Source organism: Leuresthes tenuis, unplaced genomic scaffold (assembly GCF_036924035.1).
Source record: "Leuresthes tenuis unplaced genomic scaffold, fLeuTen1.0.hap1 SCAF_11, whole genome shotgun sequence".
Classification (NCBI taxonomy): domain Eukaryota; kingdom Metazoa; phylum Chordata; class Actinopteri; order Atheriniformes; family Atherinopsidae; genus Leuresthes; species Leuresthes tenuis.
In genome coordinates, this window is record NW_027325365.1 from 21391333 (window position 1) to 21414485 (window position 23153).

Here is a 23153-nt window from a genome sequence, read left to right on the forward strand (position 1 = left end):
CTCAAAGACAGACAGAACTGGAAATGTAATACAGAAGCTATTGAGCGAGCAGACAACTTTTGTGTGTACTTCACCTAGCTTGTTGTGTACTTTACTACTGTTCTGACAGTTTACAATACACAAAAGTTTAACATATTCCACAGTTGGTGAAACCTTACACTGAAAGAGCAAAAGATTAGCCCAAATTTGCACTTATCCAGATTAAAGTGTCGCTGAATGTGGAAAACCTTTTATTTTAGTGTTTGTGCAATTATAAAAAAAAAAACTGTAATTGTAAGCACACTGGTTAGGTTTAAATTCAACAGATTTGATCACATGTCTTTGAGGGGAAAAGTCTGTCTTTAACCATGGAGTAAGAGAGGGTAGTCAAGGAAGAGGGGGAGCACATGGAGTAAGAATAATTAACTGTACAACTGTGGTACAACTTCCTTTTAACAAAGTTATCTTGCCTGTGCAAACACACAACATTAAACTAACTTTGGAGAATGCAGTTTGCCTCAGACACACAAATGCAACTTCAAAAATCAACGCTGCACATATTCAATTTAATGCTGATTCAAACTTCTTTGAATCAGTAGTAAACGTCCAATTCCAATTCAAACGTCTTCCACAATGATCTACTATCACCACATCCGTCTCTCTTTCTGCCTGTCTGTCTCTCTCTCTGCCCTTGTTCGCAAGCAGGTTAACATGCACTTCAGGCCATTTCATATAACTGTGAGGACCATACAAAAGCAAACCCCACAGCGAGGTGTGTATCTCTGCAGGCGGTAACTCCATGAATCAGTGAGCCAGTTGCACAGCATCGTGTCTCCTGCGGCGCCCCCCTGCTTCCTACTTCTCCTGTCCTTCATCTGCCAGCAGGTGATCCAAGTATGCTTCACTGCTTTTGAATTTTCATCTACCCAGAATCACCTGATTATAAAGAACGCTGCAACTCTAATGAACTCAATCAGTGTTGGCTTAGAGGTGTTTACTGGGGCCAAGGGATACCTAATCCATCTTTTTTGACATGTTAAACTGTCAGCCATAAAACGTGGGGGGGGGGGACTTTTATTTCCCTTCACAAATAAAGTTTTCTGGGCCTGGATCATCAAGCGTAACTTTGAAGGAGAATGAGCTTCCAAATGAGAGAAATCTATTGCTTGATCCTACAATGTAATGTTCTTTTCTGGGATCTCTTTGCCTTTTTGTTATTTTTGGGTTCTCTGGTGTTTCTTTAGATGAAAGTATTAATGATGTATCCTGTGTTGCTGCCAGCAGCAGGTGGCCAATATGTTTACTTTGGCTCTCGAAAGCACTGACACACAAGAGCATTCTCGTGGGTTTATCATCGTGTTGACACCCAAGAGGATTAAACAAAGGCAGAAACTAGCAGGGTTCATCAGCTTCACACCCACAAGAGGGCACGCGCACAAACCCATTAAGACACACAGAACTCTATTGTCTTGGAAAAAGGTGCCCACAGGCAGATTTGGCAACTTGAGCTCATATCTTTCTCTCCCCTTCAGTCATATTCAGTTCAGCACACTCGTATCTGCTGGAATTAGCTCTCTCACACTGTGTAACGTAAACAAAATGCTTTTCACTTCAAAGACAAAGTTTCTCTATTTCTTAATTGATAATCCTGCTCTTTCTCTCAGGCTGGGTTTTGTTTCTATGACAACAGAGCAACAGCCATCCTCCGATGTTCTCTGTGGCTCTTTGGCTGTTGTTCAACATTGCACATAGAGCGGGTTGGTCTATTTTGGTGGAAGCCCCAGTGAGTTGTTCCATAATTATGGAGGATAATTATTACAGATTCACACATAGATGTGCACTCGTGCCTTTCAGGACTGAAGCTCTCATCTTTAGTCCTCCGTGCTGCATTCTAACTTGCCCTAACTTAGCCACGTGAAAAAGCAATGGTTTTATGTATCAGGACTTTAAAATAAATCAACTGGTCATTACCAGGTCTTAAAATGAGACAAAACACAAGCAGATGAACAACGACACATTACACGGTGACATTATTTACTGAACAAAAACTAAAGCAAAATGCAGAAGCAGCGTGTGAAAATCTAACCTTACCCCATGATTAAACAGCTTGTACAGCCACCTCAAGCTGCAATAATTTGAAGTATTTGTTTTCTGTTTGATGATCTTGGGCTTTCAGTTTGTTGTGGAGGCATTTTGGCCTCCCCTTCTTCACAACATTGTTGCTGTTCATTGAGTTTTGTAGTCATTTTTAACTGTCCACTCCTGGAAAGATTGGCAACTGTGTTAACATGCAAACTGAGGCCTGTGGAGTCTGAGATGTAGCTCTCGGGTTTTTGCACAGTCTGACCTTGGGATAAACTTTCTGAGACGTCCACTTCAGTAAAAACTGTCTTCTATCTTCTCAGTCTTCTATCTAGATTTCCTCTTGGTTCTTGAAGACGTCTCACCTCTTATCTGGAAAGCATCTTGTTCCAGATATGAAAACTGACAATGAAGCGTTTTCACACACTGCTTCTTTGCTTTGACTTCATTTCTGTGAAATGAACAACGACACGGTGTATGCCATGTGCTGTTGTTCATTTGAGGTTATAAATACATAATTTCAAGACCTTGTAAGAGCCAGGCAATTTTTTTTTTATCATAAAATCTTGAAGCTCTAGGAGGTTAGTTTCACATGAGAATGAATTCAAACTTTTTACCCTAAAAGCAGAATTCTCTCTATTTTCCTCATCTTTCCATCCATGTGAGGAAAGTGGTCCTCATGACAGCAGCAACACAAGAACACACACATGCACACCCACACAGAGCCACAGCCGGTTCCCCCTTTGCGATAACTCCTACAAAACGCCTGTCATCCTTACTCACTCATACACAAGCAGGGAGTCAGCGCAAGCCGATGGATCAATTTAGAACAGAAAAGCTGCGGCATTCTTCAAATGTAATGGGCTTTGATGTAGACGCTGAGCTGCATTACAGAGCCCCACTGAAGCCAGTGAAACCTCTTTTTATCTGACTGTTTCCTATGCAGAGGATGTTGGCAGAAATTTACCTCCTGCTGCACCACTCTTTTTCCTGCACAGGCAGAGACAGGCAGCTCATAAAAAAAAAAACTCACCTCACCTGTTTTTACTGTCTCGGATCTACTGATTCCCTCTGCCAGTTACTGACCTTTGGCTCTATTTTGACACATTAAGGGGATCTCTTTGAGTCTCCATATATCAGAAAAGCGCACTTGAATAAAATTTCTCCCCTTCTGAAAGTAATTCAGGGCTTTGGTTTTTCCTAACATAGCTACAGACTGCCCCCTGGTGGAACATTTGATAACGACATATGCAAATAATCCTGATCCACAGCAAGGTTTGTTCACATCCCCTTCTTATTGATAAGGAGGAAGCAAGTCTCAAACCTTTCTACTATGAATATTCCTCTCGGGAAAAAAATTTAATTTAATCAGTCATAGCCCAGAACGTTTCTTAAGGACTAATTTTACAGAGATATTCTAAAAATCCAATTGTTCATTCACTGGACATATATATTTTCTTTGTTCTGCTTAAATGCCAGCCACAAGTCCTAACAGAGGACTATTTTTAGTCTGCCGTGGCACAAAAGTCATTAGCATTTCTGTCCGAGCCCTCCTCTTATCAGTATGAGGAATGTTGACTCCCATCACGCCTCGTATTACCAGCTTCTGCAACGTTCTATAATTATAAAATCCTGCTGCCTCCAAAGAAAACCCACTAAAACACAAACAAACAAAAAGGGCACCATCACACTGGATTAACTCACTCACGCAAAATAAATACACGTCATACAGAATTTGCTTTGAGCATCTTTATTCATAATAACACTTAAAAAGTCATCCAATGAGCAAGCAAGTAAACAATAATCAGACTGAGATAATTTACTGCTGTTGGGTTTGAGGAGGAGGAATGAATGTTAATTAATCAGACAGACAGCGCTACGCTCTCAGTGGCTTTAATTGTACTTGTGACAAACAGAGAGGTATTTGAAAACTGTGCAGAGAATAACCACTGACCATCATACCAACATTTCCTGCAAAGCTTGCAGCACATAGCAGGAACGCGCCACCGAGGTGCTTTTCACAGCCTTTCCCAAGCAGACAAGTGTAAGACTCTCCTGTGGGAGGGGATTCGCTGCCAAGAGTGGCTCGCTTAATGCGCTTTGTGCTCTCTTGTGGAGTGAAAATTGTTTTAAGGGTGTTGTACAACACTTTCTGAGAGTTAAATAACACGGGAGCCCAAGTCAACGCACATCTTCCAGGGTTTGAATGAGCTGAAAACCTTAAGTGCACGGCAGTGAATTAGCAGCAAATAATCTTTACAGATATATTATTATAAATATGGAGATTTATTGTGAAGCAAATCGCGCACTAGAATGGAAATCAGGGACTCTGTTAATCGAAGAAAACTAATGGGAGATTGATGGCTGAGTTCGATTGATGGGTTGTTCGAGAAAGGAAAAAACACAAAGACGAACAAAAACAAAAGCTAAAGTCTTCTGGGGGACTACAGCTGAGCATCAGTTAGATTAGTTTACAATGCATGGAAGTGGGTAAAAAAAGAATTCAAAAATCTAATAACACCCGCCTCGGTGGAGTCGTGCTTGATGCTTACGATGGTAATTCAAAATATTCCACAAGAACCTCAGTCCCTTTTTTAAATAGAGTTAGCTTTAATCAGGTGACGTATTCCCAGCACAGAGTTCAGAGATGAGCCTGTTAATCAAGTCACCACTGCTGCCCCAGTGTCCATCAGTCTGTTAATTAGTTCATCACTCATACAGAATAGTTTGAGTCTTGTGATAACCCCAATATTTCTGAGCTGTATCAACATTATCACACAGGCAGCACTGTTCTGCTGCATCGTACACACTGTATGTACAAGAGAGTTAGCTGGACTTTCCTGGATTGTTTTAATAGATATGTCTTCCGTGGGGGACAAAAAAAGAAAAGGGAGGGGGGGTAATTTACTGCCCATCATACGGAAGGCATGCGGGTCAAGGCCTAACTTCAAGGAGTCCATGATGTAGATAAACAGAAACACAGTGACGACTCAGGGAACTACTCCTATAAAGCATATTCAACACAGTAATATCTATGGCACATTTATCATAGTAGAAAAAAAAAAAAAGAAATCACCCAGTTAAGCCCGTGGTTGTTAGTAAATTAGTTTTTACATAACTCAGCTTTAACATTCCATGGAATGTAGCACTATATCAATAGAAATCACACAGTCCATCATCCAAGTCGTGCAGAAACTCTAAGACTTGCAGGTCTCCTGATGAGTCGGCCGAGGCACTCAAAGGCACCGCGGCCGGTGGTAGACGGGCCGGACAGACACGGAGACGGAGTGAGGGCCAGAGGTAGGTGCCGTGACCCATGTGGTAGCCCCGTGGTGGGGCTGCGTCCTAGTCGGACCACAGCCAAAGTGTCGGAGCCAAATCCTTTTTACAGCTGTCCCCGCATGGGAGATGTTAACGCGGCTTATTGCGCCTCGCGGGAGCGAACGTTACAGTGGCTGTTATCAGCGCCCACCGCACGTCACCGCCCAACTTTCTCTAAAATAGCAACAGCTAGTGAAAGATGGCAACCGACAAGGAACTATTTATTTACACCTGCCACGCATACACATGGTGCTATGTTTCTATAGGTGACCAGCGACATGCGTGGTCAAAAGTTCAGACTGGAAAACATACCTGTTACACTTCCCACCAAACCAAACCCAACTTCTCGCCGTTGTAATGGGAAATAAGTGGTTTACCACTGGGTGGTCTTCAGCAGTCTCCAGCAGCTTTCATTCACTAAAAAGAGATGCTCCAGCTACTGTGACCACAAATTATTATTGCAACATTTAATACTAAATGGGGTTTTGTTTTATTATTCGATTGTATAAAATGAGCCACACTCAGTGGCTGCCAAGGCCAATAGGATTACACCAAAATGCAAAAGAAATAGTGCTTGTAGCAAAGGACAATCACTTCAAAATATCCAACATGATTACCTGATACACGTGGGCCTAAACACTGACGTGCACGGCCCTGCAAGAATCCCCACACATTATGTCTGCTATTTATGTTTATTCTCACTCCAAACGTAGCTATGTTAATGCAGAAAAGTCCGATTAGAACGGGCAACACACTCAGCGCAGCATACCGAACTTTATTAGCTTGGCCGACGCCGTTTCATGGTGCGACGGGAGGAAGAAAAACAACAAAAAAAAAACACCCAGTGTCCATGTTCAGCTATATTACTTGAAAACGAACTGATTTGCCGTAGTTGCTTATCCACAAATAATCACCCTTGATGACCCGAAGTAAGAAGCGTCTTTGGTCATTCTGGTGTAAGAAACAACATATGCGAACTCAAACAACAACAACAACAACAACAAAAAAAAAAAAACAACAACTCTGCATTGTGTTCTGCTGTAAAATGACTAGCCTCCAGCTATTGGCCGGGTGCGACGTTAAAACAGCCCCTCCCGCGAGTCATAGTCCCAAACCCAACCTCCTACTCTGTATTGTGCGTGTGTTCACTCTGCGCTTGTGTGTGCGTGATATTTGACTGTCGGCTAGTTGTGGCCACAATTCCACTGTGCTCTGGTTACTGTTTGTTTTGTTTTTTTTTAGCTCTGAGAGAAGTACTCGAGGACAAGGCGGAGGTGTCCCAAGCGGTCTTTGAGTGAGGTCAGGGAGAGGACAGTGGTCTGATAGGCAGGGTCCAGCTGGAGGACGGACAGCAGCCACCAGCACCACGCCGGACCGTTGGCAGAGGCCTACAGGGAGTTAATCAGGTTAGAAAAAAGAAGCATGACCACACACTGAACAGACTTTAGCCAGTCAGTGTGAACAGAGCAGGCAACTGTCCAGAGAATTCATGTGTGTTCGTACGGGCGACATTAACACTTGTGTCTGCTTGCCTGCTTGATGCTATTCTAAATACAGTGAAACACCTGTGGTGTGCATTAATTGATAAGCATCCTCTTCCATCCTCAGCATGCTGTGAACAAAATACTGCTTGTTTCATTTCTGTTTTTAGGTAGCCAGCGGCTTCGATTCAATCACTTCTGCCATGTTAATAAAAAGCTGTTTGATTTGTTGTTAATCGACCAAAACATCCAAACACACTAATACGTTGGAGGCCTAATGTTACCACCACCACTGCCACTACTAACAGAGCTCCCTTTTCTGTCCACCACTAAAAGGCTCAGTGGTTTCTACGCAGAGCATGGGATGTACGTTTTTACAAAGGCTCAGGGTTACACCTGCTTCTGTTAAGTTGCAGTACCGACCTGAATGTTTTCCTCCTTGTCCGGCATGCTTCCGTACTGTCTGTTGATCTGCTCGCGGATGCGGCTGCCCAGGCGATGGTACCAGTCCTGAGCCTGCTGGTACACACTGTCATGGAGATGCTGTGAAAGCTCCAGCTCACTACCATCAACCTGAGACACGAGAAGACGCAAAGAGAGGAAGATTTGGCTGACAGAGATTGAGGTCCGGCGAAGTTGCCCGGATGTAATATTTTCAGTGTGAATCTTCTTTAATGATTGCCGGAGATCTCTGAGACGCTGACCTTGATGTCCTCCAGGTACTCTATATCAGCGGTGTTGTAGCCATCCTTCTGACCTCTCTTCAGCACCCTAAATCTGCGACCACCCACAGTTTCCACGTAAGATCGTCCATCAGCCAGCAGCTCCAGACCGAGGATCTCCAACATGCAGCCGTAGTCTGCAAACCTGAGCAGCACAAGACCAAACCTCAAACGCTGCCTTTCATGCACTTAAACGTGTCGTAGTTTGTGCTCTTTTAAAGGATCCTTAGTTTGGAATTACGCCATGACATGTCATCTGCGTTGATAACCGTAATCTCAAGCTAACCAAATACAATTCAAACTGCAAGAGTACATGTGACTCATTACAGAGGGACAGCTCTGCTTCACGCTGACTCGGGTTATCAAAGTTCAACCATGTCGAACCTGTTTGACATAAATCTAGACTTGTTTTCAGATCTGGTGATAACACGATGTAACTAAAAAAGGGAGGAGTTTTCTGTGAGGGAGAAAAATGCGCAGCAGGTCTCAGAACAGACAGGATTTCAGCTTTGCCCACCACTCTGTCTGCTTTTACTGCACAGCGGGCAATCCCATCAGGCTCCACTGGGCCCGCAGTGAGCTTCACAGAGAGGAACATGTCAACCAAGGCCTCTCCACACCCAGGCAGCCCGTCCAACATATCTGCATGCATGGCCTCATTACTGAAACACGCTAAAATTAAAGGCTGTAATCAGAGTTTAGAAATTGCAGCTGTTTCCCTATAAGCTGTCTCTTCATCATTAAAGCAGGTTAAAGTTTGGAGCGGTGGTATTTGGAAGCTGCTCTGGTGAACCCACAGCATCTAGCCTGAGGAGCTCTCCACGCAAGTGAAAGGAGTTATTCTTTGGCTGCAAGACTAAAACAAATCCATCAGATAGATAGAAGGAACTTTAAAAGGCCAACTCAACAACGGGGTCATTCTGAAAAAGGGTGGAAAAAAAGAACATACTGGTGAGCTCCGCAACCTAAAAAGATCTGGATGTCAGTGATGATTACAGGAGAACTGAGGGCAGAAGAAGGCCTTCATAACACCCAGCCAAGTGGAGATCACTCTCCAGGAGGCCTCTGCTGGTTTGTCCAAACACATTTTAGCCCGCGAAAAAACAAAGGAACTGTGTACAACAAGGCTTTCAATTCCTAAACATGTTTGCATTTAAACTGCATTGTTTAAATTCACATCCACTGTCCAGTCATAAAGAGACAAAGTTAAGGGAACCGAGTCACTGTCCAAATATCTATACACACAACACAGTGAAGCATAGATACCCTTTGCCGTGCTCATAGCTGCACATGCCGAACTTCTTGGTGCCGGTTTCCATGCAGCGGCGCATCATCAGCCGATATCGAGGCTCAAAAATGTGCAGTGGGCAGGGCACTCCGGGGTAGGCCACCGTGCAGACGAAAATGGGGATGTCCTTAGTGAGACTAGGAGAGAGGAAAGCCAGGTATGATGGGAAATAAACAGGAAAACAAAGAAACAAAACGCAGAAACCTGGTAACCTGTAGGAATCAAAAGCGATTCAAACGTCTACAATAATAAAACGGTGCCTACTTGGACAGCTCAGCCATCTCTGCATCGTGGACCTGTTTCCTCTCAGCCAATTGAGAAGGAAAAAGCCGGGCCATAATGTCCTGGAGCAGGGTTGTTGGGTTGTACTTCCTGTTTCTTAAGTACTGCAAAACAAAAAAAGGGAAAAAACGTCAACATGCAAAAGATGCTACGGTTAAAACCTTTCAAATCCAGCTGTGATGGGCATGTGGGTGAAGAAAAAGTATTTCTACACTCTCACAGGTGTAGCCAAGCGCTGAGAACCGTTCAAACTGAGATACAGATCCAACAGCCTTTTTATCTTATTTACTTCACTGCCACCAGTTACGACCATAGCTGCTCACATTTAACTAAATCCTAAAGTAAAGAAGCCTCAGCGCTTCCATTATCATCTGCTTTAGGAAAGGAATCAATGGATCTCTTGTCCAGCCGCAACTTTCAAGGTGATGCTCCAAATCCTTTTATCCAGGCATACTAACAGGGATTTGTGTGGATAAATGTGAGGAGAGTTTGCTGAGAGAGAAAGGATACAAGTGACATGTTTCACTTTTGTGCCTCCATTTCCCTTCTTAATGACAAACCTTGATAGTATTTCATATAATATACAAACATACCAACACGATACACGTGTCATACAGCCTCATCGCTTCGTTTCATTGTGGTTGCCCACGTTTCCCAACGAGACCAAGGAGAAGAGCTTCGGATTGTGTGCTTACTGTAAAAGCTTCCCGAGGAGCCAGTTCAACACACAGGTGCATCTTCCTGCTCTGCACTGAACTCCATCTGAGCTGGTGTTGCCAGATCTTATGATAGAAACGAGACACCTGACCTATTAAAACACGCCCAAAACAACTGAAGGTGCTGATCAAAATACCTGGCAAGTCTGGGGCCCAGAGCAGCGTAGTAAACAACAGTGTGTGTTGCATAATGTAGTGAAACCTCCGGTAGGGCGTAGAGGAGAACACACGTTTGCATACTGCGAATGAGACTGACATCCTCTGCATCATCGCTTCGGACTATCACTAACTGTATGACCTTATTCCAGTCCACATTCATGTCAAACTGATGGAGATTTATCAGAAGAGCAACCCTGATCATTTATATCCAGTGAGCTGAAAAGCAGCACAGCTACTGAAGCTAATACTGGAAAAACAAAAAGAGGACGCCGACACGCAGCATTCTTTTTTCGCCTAGTCAACAGGAGACAGTCAGAGTGCGTGGAATAACAAACAGAACAAGTATGTGCCACTGCATCACAGCATGAGTGGACTTGTTCCACTCCAGTTTGCTGACTGTACAAAATAAATGCTATTGTGGGAGTAATCTTAAAAGTACGTGAGAGAGTTTCAGGCTTAATCGCTCATACGCTGGATGTGATGTGAGGCTGGCTTAAACACTGTTTGCACCAAAAAGGCCGAATGAACACAGTAAGAAACATTCAAACCGGTCAGTGGGGGTACGGGAAGCGTTTTAAGTTCATTTTCTGCCATCCAGAGTTGAACATTTTCAATAATAACCAGTTGTTTAACTTTCTAACTTAGCTGTGGATATGAATGTGAATGTACAGACATCGTGTGATGCCCTCCGGTGTGCACGATGCACTCAAACTCTGCAGGAGAAAAAGGCAAATCTTTCATAGTCCGGTGATCTGATGAATGACAATAATTTCAGCTCCAAATCTCTGACAGTGATCTGTCTCTGTTTAAGGTTCCATCAGCGTTCCATCCGCCTTACACGTCTCTTGTAGAGATGCTCCTGTGTGGAAGTCAAACTGCGGTCGGTCGGCCTTTGACTCCAGTCAGAGGTAGAGCGAGACCCTCTCGCTGTTTCTTCTTTTTTCCAAGACAGCCGGCTGGTCAGGAGGCAGTGGGTCTACATGCTGCTCTGGAGCAAATTAGGCTTCCGGCGAAAGTTGTCATGGCGATAGTACAGCCCAGTAAGAAGTTAACTAGCTATCCAGAGCTGACTCTGACCTTGCTAAGCCATTATTCCTGCTTCACAGAGGAGGCCACATGACTGAAAATGAGGTCATTACATTTCTGAAGGGTTGTGATCATTGTTAATACTCGGCTTAAAAGTCCCACCTCAGCATTTCAAACAGGTTGAGGTCTGGACTCTTTCATCTTCTCTTTTTAAGCCATTCTGTTGTGGATTTGCTGCTGTGCTTGGGATCATTGTCCTGTTGCGTGAACAAACCTCAGCGGTCAGACAGATGGCCTCATATTTGACTCTGGGATACTTTGGTATACAGAGGAGTTCAAGGCCGCTAGGTGCCCAGGTCCTGTGGCTGCAAAAACAATACCAAATCATCATGTCTCCCCCACCGTGCTTCACAGTTCATAAGCTGCGTGACGGGATGCTGTGCATCTCAACTTAGGTCTCATCTGTTCAAAGGACGTTGTTCAAGTAGTTTTGTGGTTTGCTCACACATGACCTAAGCTGTGCTGCCATGTTATTTTTAGAGAGAGAAGAGGCTTTTTTTCCTTGTAACTCTTCCACACTCAAGCCACACTTGTTCTGTCTTTTTCTAATTGTGCTGTCATGAAATTAAACATTTAACAGGCTGACTGAGGCCAGTGGAGTCTGAGATGCAGCTCCTGGGTTTTTTACAGTTTCTCTGAGCACTGCACAGTCTGACCTCAGAACGAACTCTCTGGGACGTCCACTCTTAGGACAACTGGCTACTGTTCTGAATGTTTTCCACTTGTGAAGAATCTTTCTCACTGTAGAATGGTGGACTCCAAAACTTTAATGAAGGAGCCGCTCTTACAGTCCAGGTGTTTTATTTACACAGTAGCTTCGAAACAAATGTATTCACAGTATCGGCAGGTGGTTACCTCTTGTAGTGGATGTTTACAGAGTGGACAGCGGAGGTTGTGGTCCAGACTCCTCTCGATGCAGTTTTTGCAGAAGGTGTGACCACAGGGGGTTGTGACTGGCTCAAAAAACAACCTGCAGGGGACAGAGACAGACATCGGCCTCTGTTAAAAGCAGATGAAGAACGATCATTCCACTTGTAATGGAGCTTTTAAGTGTGGTGTTTGTGTGCAGTCTGTACATGTGTGTTAAAGCTTAATGGGAGAGAGGAGAGCCAGAATAGAAGCAGCCAGACAAGCTCCACACATTAATGCATTATGGATTGCAGCCACTGACCTGATGCAGAGAGGGCACTCAAAGTCTGACACAGTGAGAACACCCAGCGTTTCCTCCTTGTGCGCTTTACTTTCACCTGAGAATGAAAGGAAACAGAGTTAAAAAAATAATAATCTCTTTTAGGATTCACAAGCAGTTTGTTATGAACAGGATGAATGACATTTATGAGGTCATTTCAAACCATCTGGGGGCGCGTTAAAGGAATGCCGTTGGCAGCAACTCTGGCGAAAATGATTCATAATGAGAACGATAAGGACGAGGACGGCCATCAGATCATAATGACTGCGTCTCCTGGTGGATCAACCTACCCCTGCCATGCTCATCTTCCTTCCTCATCATCATCTCCTCGTCCTCCTCAGCAGCAGGGAGGAAGGAAACAGCTTGGCAGAGGCTGAGGCAGCACTCGGTGCCTGCGTCGTGCTTCATCTTGGAGCCAAACAGATGCACGCTTATATCAGTTCAAACCTTTTTTTTTTATTATCATTTCATCCCCCGCTTCCATTCAGTCCTTGTCCAACTCAAAAGCTGAACATTTAAGAGCATTTCTCCCAACCGCACCTGATGCGCCTCTCTCCTGCCTCCGTGTGGATGTTTGCCGTCACCGTGTGTCGGCCCCTGGGAGCCGCTGAGGGTGGTAATGGGGCAGGGCTCTTTCAGGTACTCGGACACCACCTGCAAAACGCAGGGCACCTCTTCTGGCACTGCTATTCCCTCGACCTCCAGGATCTGCCATTCAGAGGGACGCAAAACAGCTCAATCGCCACCATGCACTGCGTGACACCTGTTCGCTTGCATCAGTATAATTACGGCTAATTCAATGACAGAGGTGTCAGAAACAACTTAAAGTAGGGAGAACCAGTAAAAAGTGTGGATGTAAAGATAGAATACTTTTTACATGTAAGATAGGTTAGATTAGAACTAATATTACTAACGCGATTACTTTCCCTGGGTCCAGACCTTTGAGTCCATCCACTCCACCGAGCTGAGTAACGGAGTTCAATTCTGTCTGATATCAGGCAAATAATTACAACTAACAGATCAGGAAAATGATCATCAGAAAACTTAGATTAAAAAAAATCATTCAGACTAACAAAGACCCACATAAACTACATTGACAATGAGATTTAAAGAAAAGTGCAAAGGTGTAACAAAACTAAAAAGTAAGTAAAACATAAAAGCCTCAACACTGTGCAAAAGTCTAGAGTCACTCATTACTTTCCATTTAGCTTCCATTGCAATGCATCTGGACCCGACTTCCAAAGAAGAGCTTTGAAATGTTCCATCAAATGCCTGGAGGAGTATTCCTGAAGACAACTTAAAGAAAATAAAGTTTGCCAAAGAGGGTTCAGGCTGGTGACTCAGGACTTTGACACAGTATTGGAGGGGAAACAAACGTTAGTCGCAGCAGACGATGCATTGTTACTTTGGCTTCCGAACATATGTAAAAGCACACAGCTCTGTGACAGTTCAGATTTCTGTGAATGATCTGTGCATCTCTGCATGAAGAAAAATCTAAATTCTCACGTGGCCTCTAACTTTCGTGCCGCTAAATTCCCCTGCATTCAGTGCTCAGACAGACATACAAACCTTCTTGATCTGGCTCTTTGCAGGAACAAAGTCAGCTTGAAGTTTTAGGCAACGATGGAACTGGACGAGGGCTTCTTTCTGCTGACCCATCTCCAGCAGTACATTCCCTTTACGCAAGAAGCCCTGCACAAACAGCAGTGCAATCAGTCCATGACAGAAGGAGACAATACTGCAACCCACAGCTAAGAAGAGAAAATATGCACCTCATCCAAAGTTTACATCAATCACGTTGAATCTTTTCTCTCTATGTTCTCATAGTTTTACTCAGATTTGCGTGCTTATCGCCATCAGCTGAACTGTTCAGCTGCGAGATGTAAGGTGGCACAACACTTATGCTCAACAAAACAATATGAAAGATACAGTGTGCCTTTCTCCAATAACAGTGCCCCCTAGTGGCATGGAATGACTAAGTGACATTATGAGCCAAGTAGCTGTTTGCATAACATGATTGTGAATGACATAACAATGATTAAGAATAGAGAAATTTGCACTAAACAAGCACGCCAGAGGAGAAAAAATCAAAGAGAGCGCTTTGTTTGCGAACGTTACGTTACGCCGTTACGTACGTGTTACAAAACCAGCCAATGGGGTTACATGCAGCATCTGCACGCACAGAGCATCTGTGATGCTGATGATGGTCGGAAGGTCATTTGTTTGTGCCAAAGCTACGGCGGTTCAAATTCAAGAAATGTCAGTCAATACGTAATTTTGATTTTAAAAAAAATAGTGATTTACAATTTGATTATAAATTGGAAGCCACTATTAGTTCCATGTTAACGGCACGAGTGCCCTGGGCAGCTCGACTTTCTGTGATTATTTAGCTCCTCTTTCACTTTTTACCTATTTTGCTGTGGTGTCCGACTTGATGTGACTGTTTGATCAATTCTCGGGTCAAATATTTCACGATTAGCGCCCTAAAACGAACGTTTACAGCCGTTAGCCCAACACTCTGTCGATGGAAACGTGACGTTCGCATTAGGTCCCTTCGGCTGTTCTGCAGGTGAATGGAGCGATCAGAGGGAAAAAAAAGGTTTCTCACCTCTGTCCAGCTGGGGTGAAGGCAGCAGAGGTAGTCAAGGTCTGTCAGGGCATCAGAGAAACGCAACAGGTGCGAGTTGGCCTCAGCTCTGTACATCTTCAAACTCCGATCGTCCGGGACTAAAAAACATTCAAAAACAACGTGAAAGAGACAAAGTAAAACTCTCAGGGCGATGCATAACCTGTTGATGTGAGTCCCAGTCACAGATCCGTCCTCCTGCACTCACACAAACGTGTAATAACCTGCATGAAATGGCCTGCGCCGCAATTATAAACGATGCCACATGGTCTGATTTGTAAACAGGAGGGTTTTAAACTTGCTGCGCACACACGCCGTGCGGCTGCAGTGCTGAGTGCGCTAATATACCGCAGCAACATCAGTTTGAGTCCCGGTGCCAGTGACCTGGGAGTTTAACTTTCATGTTTCAGCACATTCATTTATACTCATGTTGTTTCACTGCCATCGTGTTATCAGAAAAGAAAAAAAACGTCTCTCGTTACATGTCACATCAATGTGCGCACGTGCCCTCAAGTTCCGGAGTCACTGTTACCTAAAGCTGTTACACAAGTCCTGTTTACATAGAGTAGGCCTTCACAAACGAGAGAAAACCATCCGACGACGATAACCGGCCCAACCTCAAACATGCGAAACAAAAAACTGTGGCGCACAAGTGTGTCAGGAGGTCATTACATAAGAAGCTACAATACCAAAGGCAAGAGGGGGTAGAGGTATTTAATTGGATTGGCAGGGATGGCAAGCACGAAGGTAATTCAACGGCAGGCCGATTCACTGTAACGCAAACGGTCCTGCAGTCCCTGGGACAACTGCAGACTTCAGCAACATATCTGGGGCAGAGGTTACCTCTTCTGCTTTCTCAGACTCACACTGGAAATGAGGTCAATTGCACTTTTACGCTTAAATTTAAACTGCAGAGGGCAATGAACTGCTTACACACAAACCCACAAACACATCTGCTTGTAATGCTGACAGTGTAAGAATTGATCTTTTTATGGCTTTTTTTTCTGAATGCAATCCACCAGATCCTCTAATTGTCATCATGTCTTTCACTGAGGACACAGAGCAGCGCATAAATACACATTTGGCTCAGCCTGGGCCCGATGTAGGTTCCCCTGCGCCATCAGCTGTCACGGCCCTTTTAAACTTGCGTGTGACTGACTAGGACAGATGGGGAAATGTTGAACCAGACTGTGTGGCTCTGCTGCTACACAAACCTTTAGTTGAAACCCTGCGTTTCTTTCCTCTAAAGGAAATGCTTCTGGACTCTCACAGACGCACCGTTTGCCGACCCGGTTATTTCCATCCAGGCGGTAAATACTCTCCTATACGGTGGACACTTACTAACCGTAAATCGTTCTCATCTGTCCTTGAGACAACAACGGGCATTATTTCCCCCCGTCATAACGCCTCTCAACACCCTTGTGCGCGTTCTGACTGTGAGGGGACTTGGGGACAGGCATCACCGCTGGGCACCAGCCAGGATGTTGTGCCGTGTTGTTCAAAGTGAAACTCCAAAACTTCTCTCACTAGTTTTCAGAATCGTAGAAAGTAGAAGAAAAAAAAAACCAAAACATGTGCACAGGAATCTCTGCGGTTGAGCAGATGTCCCGTGTGAAGCCCCTTACCTAAGTGTAGCCCCTCATTGGCCATGCGTAAAGCTTCCGTGAAGTCGTTGGCTTTGAGCTTGTCTTGGATTTGGCACTTGACCCTCGTCTCGTCGGGGCAGCACTTTTCGACCACGCTGATGAGCAGGACGTTGTTTTTCATGCCTTTCGCCTCCTTGTGTTTTAACCTCTCTTTGCACAGCGGGCATTTGGACGGGAGGTAGCCCCCGACGCACCTCCGGCAGAACGTGTGGCCGCACGACATGGTCACCGGCTCGCACATCAACAGCAGACAGTGCGGGCACTCCAGCAGATCCATTGCACACGGTTTACGTCAACCAGCACGATGTCCTACGGGAAAAGCTTTTTGCTTTGACCGTCAAAGCAATCCAGACAGTGGGGGCTCCGGGTTTTATTATTGCACGGATCTGTCGAGTACCATACTGACGGCTAAGCAATAGGCTACACAAAAAATGTGCCCCACATCCGCTCGAACCAGACCCGTTTCTGTCCAACTGCTGTTAATCTGAGCCCCAGCTCACCGAACGAGTTCACTTTTCGAATAAGATGCATTCATTGACATTGTCTTTTTGAGTCTTTTCTTCGTCTTTGGTTTGGGACGAGAGGCATCTTCCCTTTTCAGACAGGTTAAAGAGACACCAGCTCCCGGTTCGATACGCTGCTTCCCTCGACGCTCGGAACTCTAACCACGGCACCGACCGGACCGATGAAACGGCTCATCGGGTTTTTTTTTTGGTTTTTCTTTCCTCCCTCTGTTTGGTAGTCCGTGCCCGCTTTTAACCCCCGTAGCAAAGCATCCAAATCCACGAAGCTAGGTTACTGTGTAACACCATTACGTTACATAAATAAAAAAATCACGTGACGCAACAGCGCGCGAACTGATTGGACGAGGGAGTAGCTTTCCGCCCTGTTGTGAAACCCAAAGATCCCGGGTTTCATAACACAATTCCTGCGACTGAAGTCCTCCATTTGAGATCTATTTTTTTTTTTTTTTTAATTCGACACTCAGCATACACCCACGAGGTGAGCTCACATTGCTGTGCGTCCAGCCACACGACAGAGTTTTCTCTCTCCTGAGTTAAATGTTTGGATGTTTTCCTGTGACAGTGTAGGGAATCCCATCTTAACTTCCAGGGGGCGTGGCGGAATGATTATGACCTAAACCGAGACGTGTTCATGCGGAATTTGGACGTTTTGACTTATGTACTCTTATTATGTAGCCACTTTTCTTTTTTTTTTTTTCTAAACCGAATAAATTGGCTGAAACAACGGACAGGCTGCAATTTACTCAGGTTTGCTCAAAATGCTGTTCGGTTCCTGTAAGACGAGGTCATCTATGCGACACTGGCAGATTTGGACCATCACACTGCTACTGCACACTCGCTGTTGTGCAAGTGACGCTTTCCACAGTCACAGTGGTAGATCTGGTACATTTCTAATGATCAGAATCCCTCTTCCAGGATTTACCCCTGCCTTGTGATATACATTTCCCCTGATGAAGTGCATGCATTTCAAGAAGCTTGAGGGTGGTTTGAATGAAGAAGATGTGACTATTTAACTACAGCCTGTACATGCTGACCTCTCTGTGACATCTCACTGGGTTACACAACCAGAAAGTCACCGCTACAAGGTGGGACTATCAACATTTCCATGAAATTATATCCCAAGCCATTCGATGGAAACACTGGTGGCGCGCAACGCTGGTTTTACAATTGGAAATTTCTTTATTGGGTTTAATGGAAAAACAAATTAAAGTGATCATCCCAACCAATCTATGAAGTATTTAAATTATTTTACTATCTTTACATTAATAGGTAATACTATCTGCAAGAGAGTCCTCACATAAAACGCCACACAATGCTACAAGGACTTTAAGCCAAGTGAAAACAATGCATGCATACAGAGTACAGAATACAAAAAAAAGGGTTAGATTTAAAAAAGAAAGAAAGAAATACACAAAATATAAATCTATGCAATTTCATCAATAATACTGCACATAGCGGCATCCTTGTCCCACATTCTGTCCTTATTTAAACTGGGGATATTCTTGTCCTGAGGACCTGCTGCCATGCAACTGGCACCTGCCTCCTCTACATCCATTGGTTCCGTTTTCAGCCTGGGGGCCTGCCCAGAAGAACAACCGGCGCTCGCTCCCCCAGACACACCCGTTGTCCCATCACACGCACCGTCTGGAACTTCCACCTGAGGTAAGTCGTCGGGTAGCGAGGAGAGGCACCCCTGGATCATCTCCACCACTCTCTCCAGATGTTTCTGGAACCTTTCTGCCGTCTCGAGCCTCTGCCTCTTCTGCACCTCCATCATCACCCTCAGAGTCTCCCTGGCTTGGTGTGGCCTGTATTCATTTATCAGATGGTGCATATGGACAAACAGAAGCTTTATGTCCTCTAGCTTCTCTTCGCGCTTTATGCTGCCGGGACTCTTGATAAGAATATCGAGCAGGTCCAGAAAGTTCACGAGGATGGACATGTTCAGTTTTTTGAGCTCCCGTTTGTGGTCAAACTGCATAGGATGGAGTCTCTCGATGCCTTGGCTCTCCAGAGGACGGATGATCAGGTCATCGCACTGAAACTGGTTGCCAAACATCATGTAACTGTCTCTGATGGGTGGAGGCGGTTTAGGGGCCAGACCTTTGCGGATATTTTCATCCGTGTACTCTTTGATGTACTGCATAGGCGGCGGAGGCAGGGCACTAACCTGCTGTGGTTCCCCCATGATGCGGACCTGAACAACACAAGCAAACAAAAGCTGTCATTAGACAGGCTGTCCACTCTCAGAGGGGCCTGAAAGTACTCTGATGGAGCGATGTGTAAATGAGCTTTTACTGCTGCCTCAAATCCAGAAGCTTCGCTTTACTCAAGTACTTCTGGGTATCATATCTCACTTTAAAGTGAGAATATATTAATTTTGTAATCGTATAAAGTTTTTCTTTTTTTAAATAACTGTATTAATTCATTTCAACAGTCATTTTCAGCTATAGAATACATACAGACCATATCACCAAATCTTTTACAGAAGGTCAAAAATATAGATGCTTATATTTTGATGGAATTTGGTGGCCAAAACTTGTAACTAAACACTGTTTGTGACCATGTCCAACTGCTGTGAAGGCAGCGCTTCAGACTGTGACCATTTAGAAGAAATGTGTCCTGTGCCTGCCTGCAAGCGGTTTCCTGTTAACTCTCATTTGTCACTACAGATTCATTTTTCATGAGAAAACACTGCGACCCTGAATTGCACAGGTCACATCAGTTTGAAAAATGATAAGATCAACTCCTCCTGCCACAAAACACTCACGCGGCCCATTAGCTAACGCTACTGAAAAGAAAGCAACATCCTGCACGTGCTGCCCCACAGCGTAGGACAACATTTGAGGGGAAAACCAATGTGCTGACTCGACCACAAACTTCAAACACAAAGCTTTGATGAGTGCAACATTATGCACCGATGGACTGGAGCAAACTGCCGACAGCGTTTTAAAGGCAGGAATCGACCAACAAGTGGAATCAAACGGGACTGAAATGACAAAATAATTCATTACACATCACAACAGAAAAGGAAAAGTTGCCTTACATTACATTCATGGAGAACACTTAATAATTTCCAATGACAAACAAAGAGATAAATCCCTCGAGAGAATTTGACTAAAAAAAAAAAGGTGTGCAGCTCCTTGGAAGCAATGTGTCATCCATGAAACTGAACATAATCATTCTTCATCCATCTGACCTGCACTGCTAAAAAATGTATGAAAGTGTCAAGTTTCAGTCGGTTTCTCCAATCTATAAAATACGCAGCAGACCACAACAAAACAATTGTCAGGCAATGCAGCTGGGACACATTCAGCTGACGACCGCTTAAAACGATGAGCAATAATATATCTTTGTTTTGCCATTTCTAAATCCTGTTGTCTCTCTCTGGCTATGTTTTGACACGAGGACAGAGAGGATGGAGGATACAAAGCCTGAAAAATTAGAAGAGGGACAACTTTTATCTTTACAAAAAAAACACATGGAGCTCCCATCTACACATTCCACCACAGTTATGCGCACAGCAAGTAGTGAGTGTGTTTAAACTCTGATTGCCTGTGTATTTGCGCTTCAAAACAGGCATCACATTTCGCCACTTGTCCCAAATGCTCGCGTGTGGATAAAGATAAATAAAAATATATTACGAGATGCTATTAAGTAGAAGTACCAAATCAATATCGATATGGTGCAACGTAAAATACGAGTAAGGTTACACTAAAAATGGCCTCGCTCGTTATGCAAAAGCACTTTTTTGACAGTAAGCTTTCACATCAGTGACAGACCCTCACCCAAAAACAAAGGTAAACAGGGCTAATAAGATCCAGCCAGTAGCATATGTGACACATCTTAAAGTAACAAAGCAGTCCCACCAGTTCTCTTAGCGACTGCCTATCAGACTTAAGAACACTCATATACCATTAAAGAACGTATTTTGTAAAAATACATTTATACTAGATGTGTGTGTAAGAAATTCACACTAAAAGCAGACGTAGACAGCAACGGAGCGGCTGCCTTCTGGGTGGGAAATTTAGCTAACTCGCTATGCCACTCCTAACCCTCCACTGAACAGTTCAAATCAAGTTAACTACCGAAACACGTGAAAGCAAAGGCAGTAACGGTATATCTACACACCTTTTAAATGACTCCTCAGAACCTGAATGTAGACTTCAGATGTGAAATGTTACCACGATTTCATCGGACATTTAGCTCATGACTAGCTTAGCCTCCACAGTCTCAGTGGATACCGTAAGAACGTTTTTTTTCCTTTCTGTTCCAATCCCATTGGCTGAAACGAGCTCGTGACACCTTCAGTAACATTGATTGGACTGTGGCTGTGGAACAAACTAAACGTTGATTGGTTGCAACCCTCAGCGCTCGAATAAGATCAACTCGAGTTTTTCTGGGATCTTGAAGATTTTTCACTTGTCATCCGAAAGGCTCCTTCAGCGCTAGACAAGATGGTGTGAGAATCAGCTTATAAACAGAGAGGGTCGTTACAGTCACATGTGTCACTGAACCCCCTGACCAATGTTTATGTCGTTTAAGTTATTTTTATCTACAATTGTCTACCTGTCTGAAAGGGCGAGTTTTGGTCACAGGATCCAAGGTGTGAATGGTTGTGCAAATGCCTGGGGAGGAGAGACAATGCTGCATTGTAGGTGCTGGGAAAATGATACTTGAGACCAACTCCTCTGTTCAAAGATGTTTTTTTCCAGTTTAACATAAATGGCTTCCTTGACTTCTCTCTCAAACCATCTGTCTTCTCTGTCCAGAATGAGTACATTTTGTCCTCAAAAGAGTGTTCCTTTTCCTTGAGATGTAGATGCACTGCTGAGTCTTCACCTGAAGAGCGGGCTCTCCTATGGTGTGCCATGCGCTTGTGGAGCTGTTGTTTGGTCTCTCCTATGGAGAAGTCTCCACATTCTTCGCTGTGCTGCACTGCATACATGGCGCCACTCATTTTGTCTTTGGGTGAACCAGTCTCTGTTTGAGGGTGTTCTTGGGTTTGAAGTGCTCTGGAATGTCAAGTTTCTCATACATTCCTACCACATATGGAATTACAGAATACTTGTGGCTGGTTTTTTTTGGTGCAGATGTCTGTGCTGATTTGACAAAGGTCCAATTTGGACTGTTGATGTTCCGTTTTTGTTCCCCCAGCCTTAGTAGGTACACTCTCAGCCCGATGATGTAGTGTTCTAATGACGGTAGGTTTGTGCTCTAGTGGTTGATGTGAGTCAAACAGCAGGTAGTGATCTATATGTGAGGGTTTCCTGTAAAGCTTTCACTTTTTAAATGGAGCAACACTGGAGATCCCATGGCACATCCATGATTCTGTCTGCAGAAACAGTCATTGTGTTTGAAGTTTCCTGACAGTCTCCACCGCTGCTGAAATCAGTATACAAGTAAAAAGTGAGGCCATGTCAAAGGACGCAGTGGTTTTACTTGGGAAGAGTTTCAGAAGTTGCATCTTCTTCACAAAGTCTGTGGAGTTCTGTAAAGTTGAGCCCTTTGAATAAAACATCCTTTTCTGGTTTGATGAGGGCCCTATCTAACAAGTTCTTCACCCAGTGGTCCTTAATGATCATCATGTCCTAGTCTTACAGATACAGATGTGTTCCAAGAAGAATTGGCTCTGCCATTTGCAATTTCCACTTTTGGCGTACCTTGCCCTTCCCACGTTGCGAAAGCTGTGCCTTTTCAGTGCAACTGTAGATCTCCTCTGTGATTGTATTGGGTAGAAGTGCTGACAGTTTTTGGTGAGTCAGATCCATCTTGTGATAAGTGCATAAATGGTGAAATGGACCTGTCTCATTTTTTCGTTAAGCAGCTGGTTTTGAGCCTTCAACAGTATCTGTTCTGCTCTGTGACCTCTGGTATTAGAGCTATGCCCTCTACTGATGGGGGTGACTCTGTTGTCTGCATTTAAAATGAAAGTGCGGGTAGTTCCTGTATAGTCTGGAAGCTTTTTTGACACCTATTTCGTACTCCCGCACCAGTCTGAGGATGTTCTTCTTAAAATGCAAGGCAATATGTTGATGTAGATTCTCAGTCA

The 23153-nt window shown here is 44.2% G+C and overlaps 2 protein-coding genes and 1 pseudogene across 3 annotated transcripts; all 3 read right to left on the minus strand.

Annotated features, from left to right (window-relative positions):
- Positions 1 to 6604: 6604 nt before the first annotated feature.
- Positions 6605 to 17415, minus strand: lonrf4 (LON peptidase N-terminal domain and ring finger 4). 2 transcript variants are annotated; one of them, XM_072396064.1, is made up of 12 exons: positions 16557 to 17415; positions 14914 to 15032; positions 13875 to 13997; positions 12846 to 13013; positions 12596 to 12707; positions 12288 to 12363; positions 11972 to 12086; positions 9138 to 9259; positions 8852 to 9010; positions 7568 to 7730; positions 7287 to 7436; positions 6605 to 6770 (listed from the first exon to the last, which is right to left on the minus strand). In XM_072396064.1, exons 1-12 carry the CDS (start codon positions 16852 to 16854, stop codon positions 6621 to 6623), a joined length of 1755 nt encoding a protein of 584 aa, XP_072252165.1. In that variant the 5' UTR covers positions 16855 to 17415; the 3' UTR covers positions 6605 to 6620. The 2 variants fall into 2 exon arrangements, with proteins under 2 accessions (XP_072252165.1, XP_072252164.1); XM_072396063.1 differs by having other exon boundaries at positions 12596 to 12713.
- An 829-nt stretch (positions 17416 to 18244) lies between these two features.
- Positions 18245 to 21358, minus strand: med7 (mediator complex subunit 7). The gene is made up of 2 exons (XM_072396065.1): positions 21233 to 21358; positions 18245 to 19298 (listed from the first exon to the last, which is right to left on the minus strand). The coding sequence occupies exon 2, from the start codon at positions 19287 to 19289 to the stop codon at positions 18525 to 18527; it is 765 nt and encodes a 254-aa protein (XP_072252166.1). The 5' UTR covers positions 19290 to 19298; positions 21233 to 21358; the 3' UTR covers positions 18245 to 18524.
- A 168-nt stretch (positions 21359 to 21526) lies between these two features.
- On the minus strand, positions 21527 to 22872 carry LOC140317795 (uncharacterized; annotated as a pseudogene).
- Between the last annotated feature and the right edge of the window lie 281 nt (positions 22873 to 23153).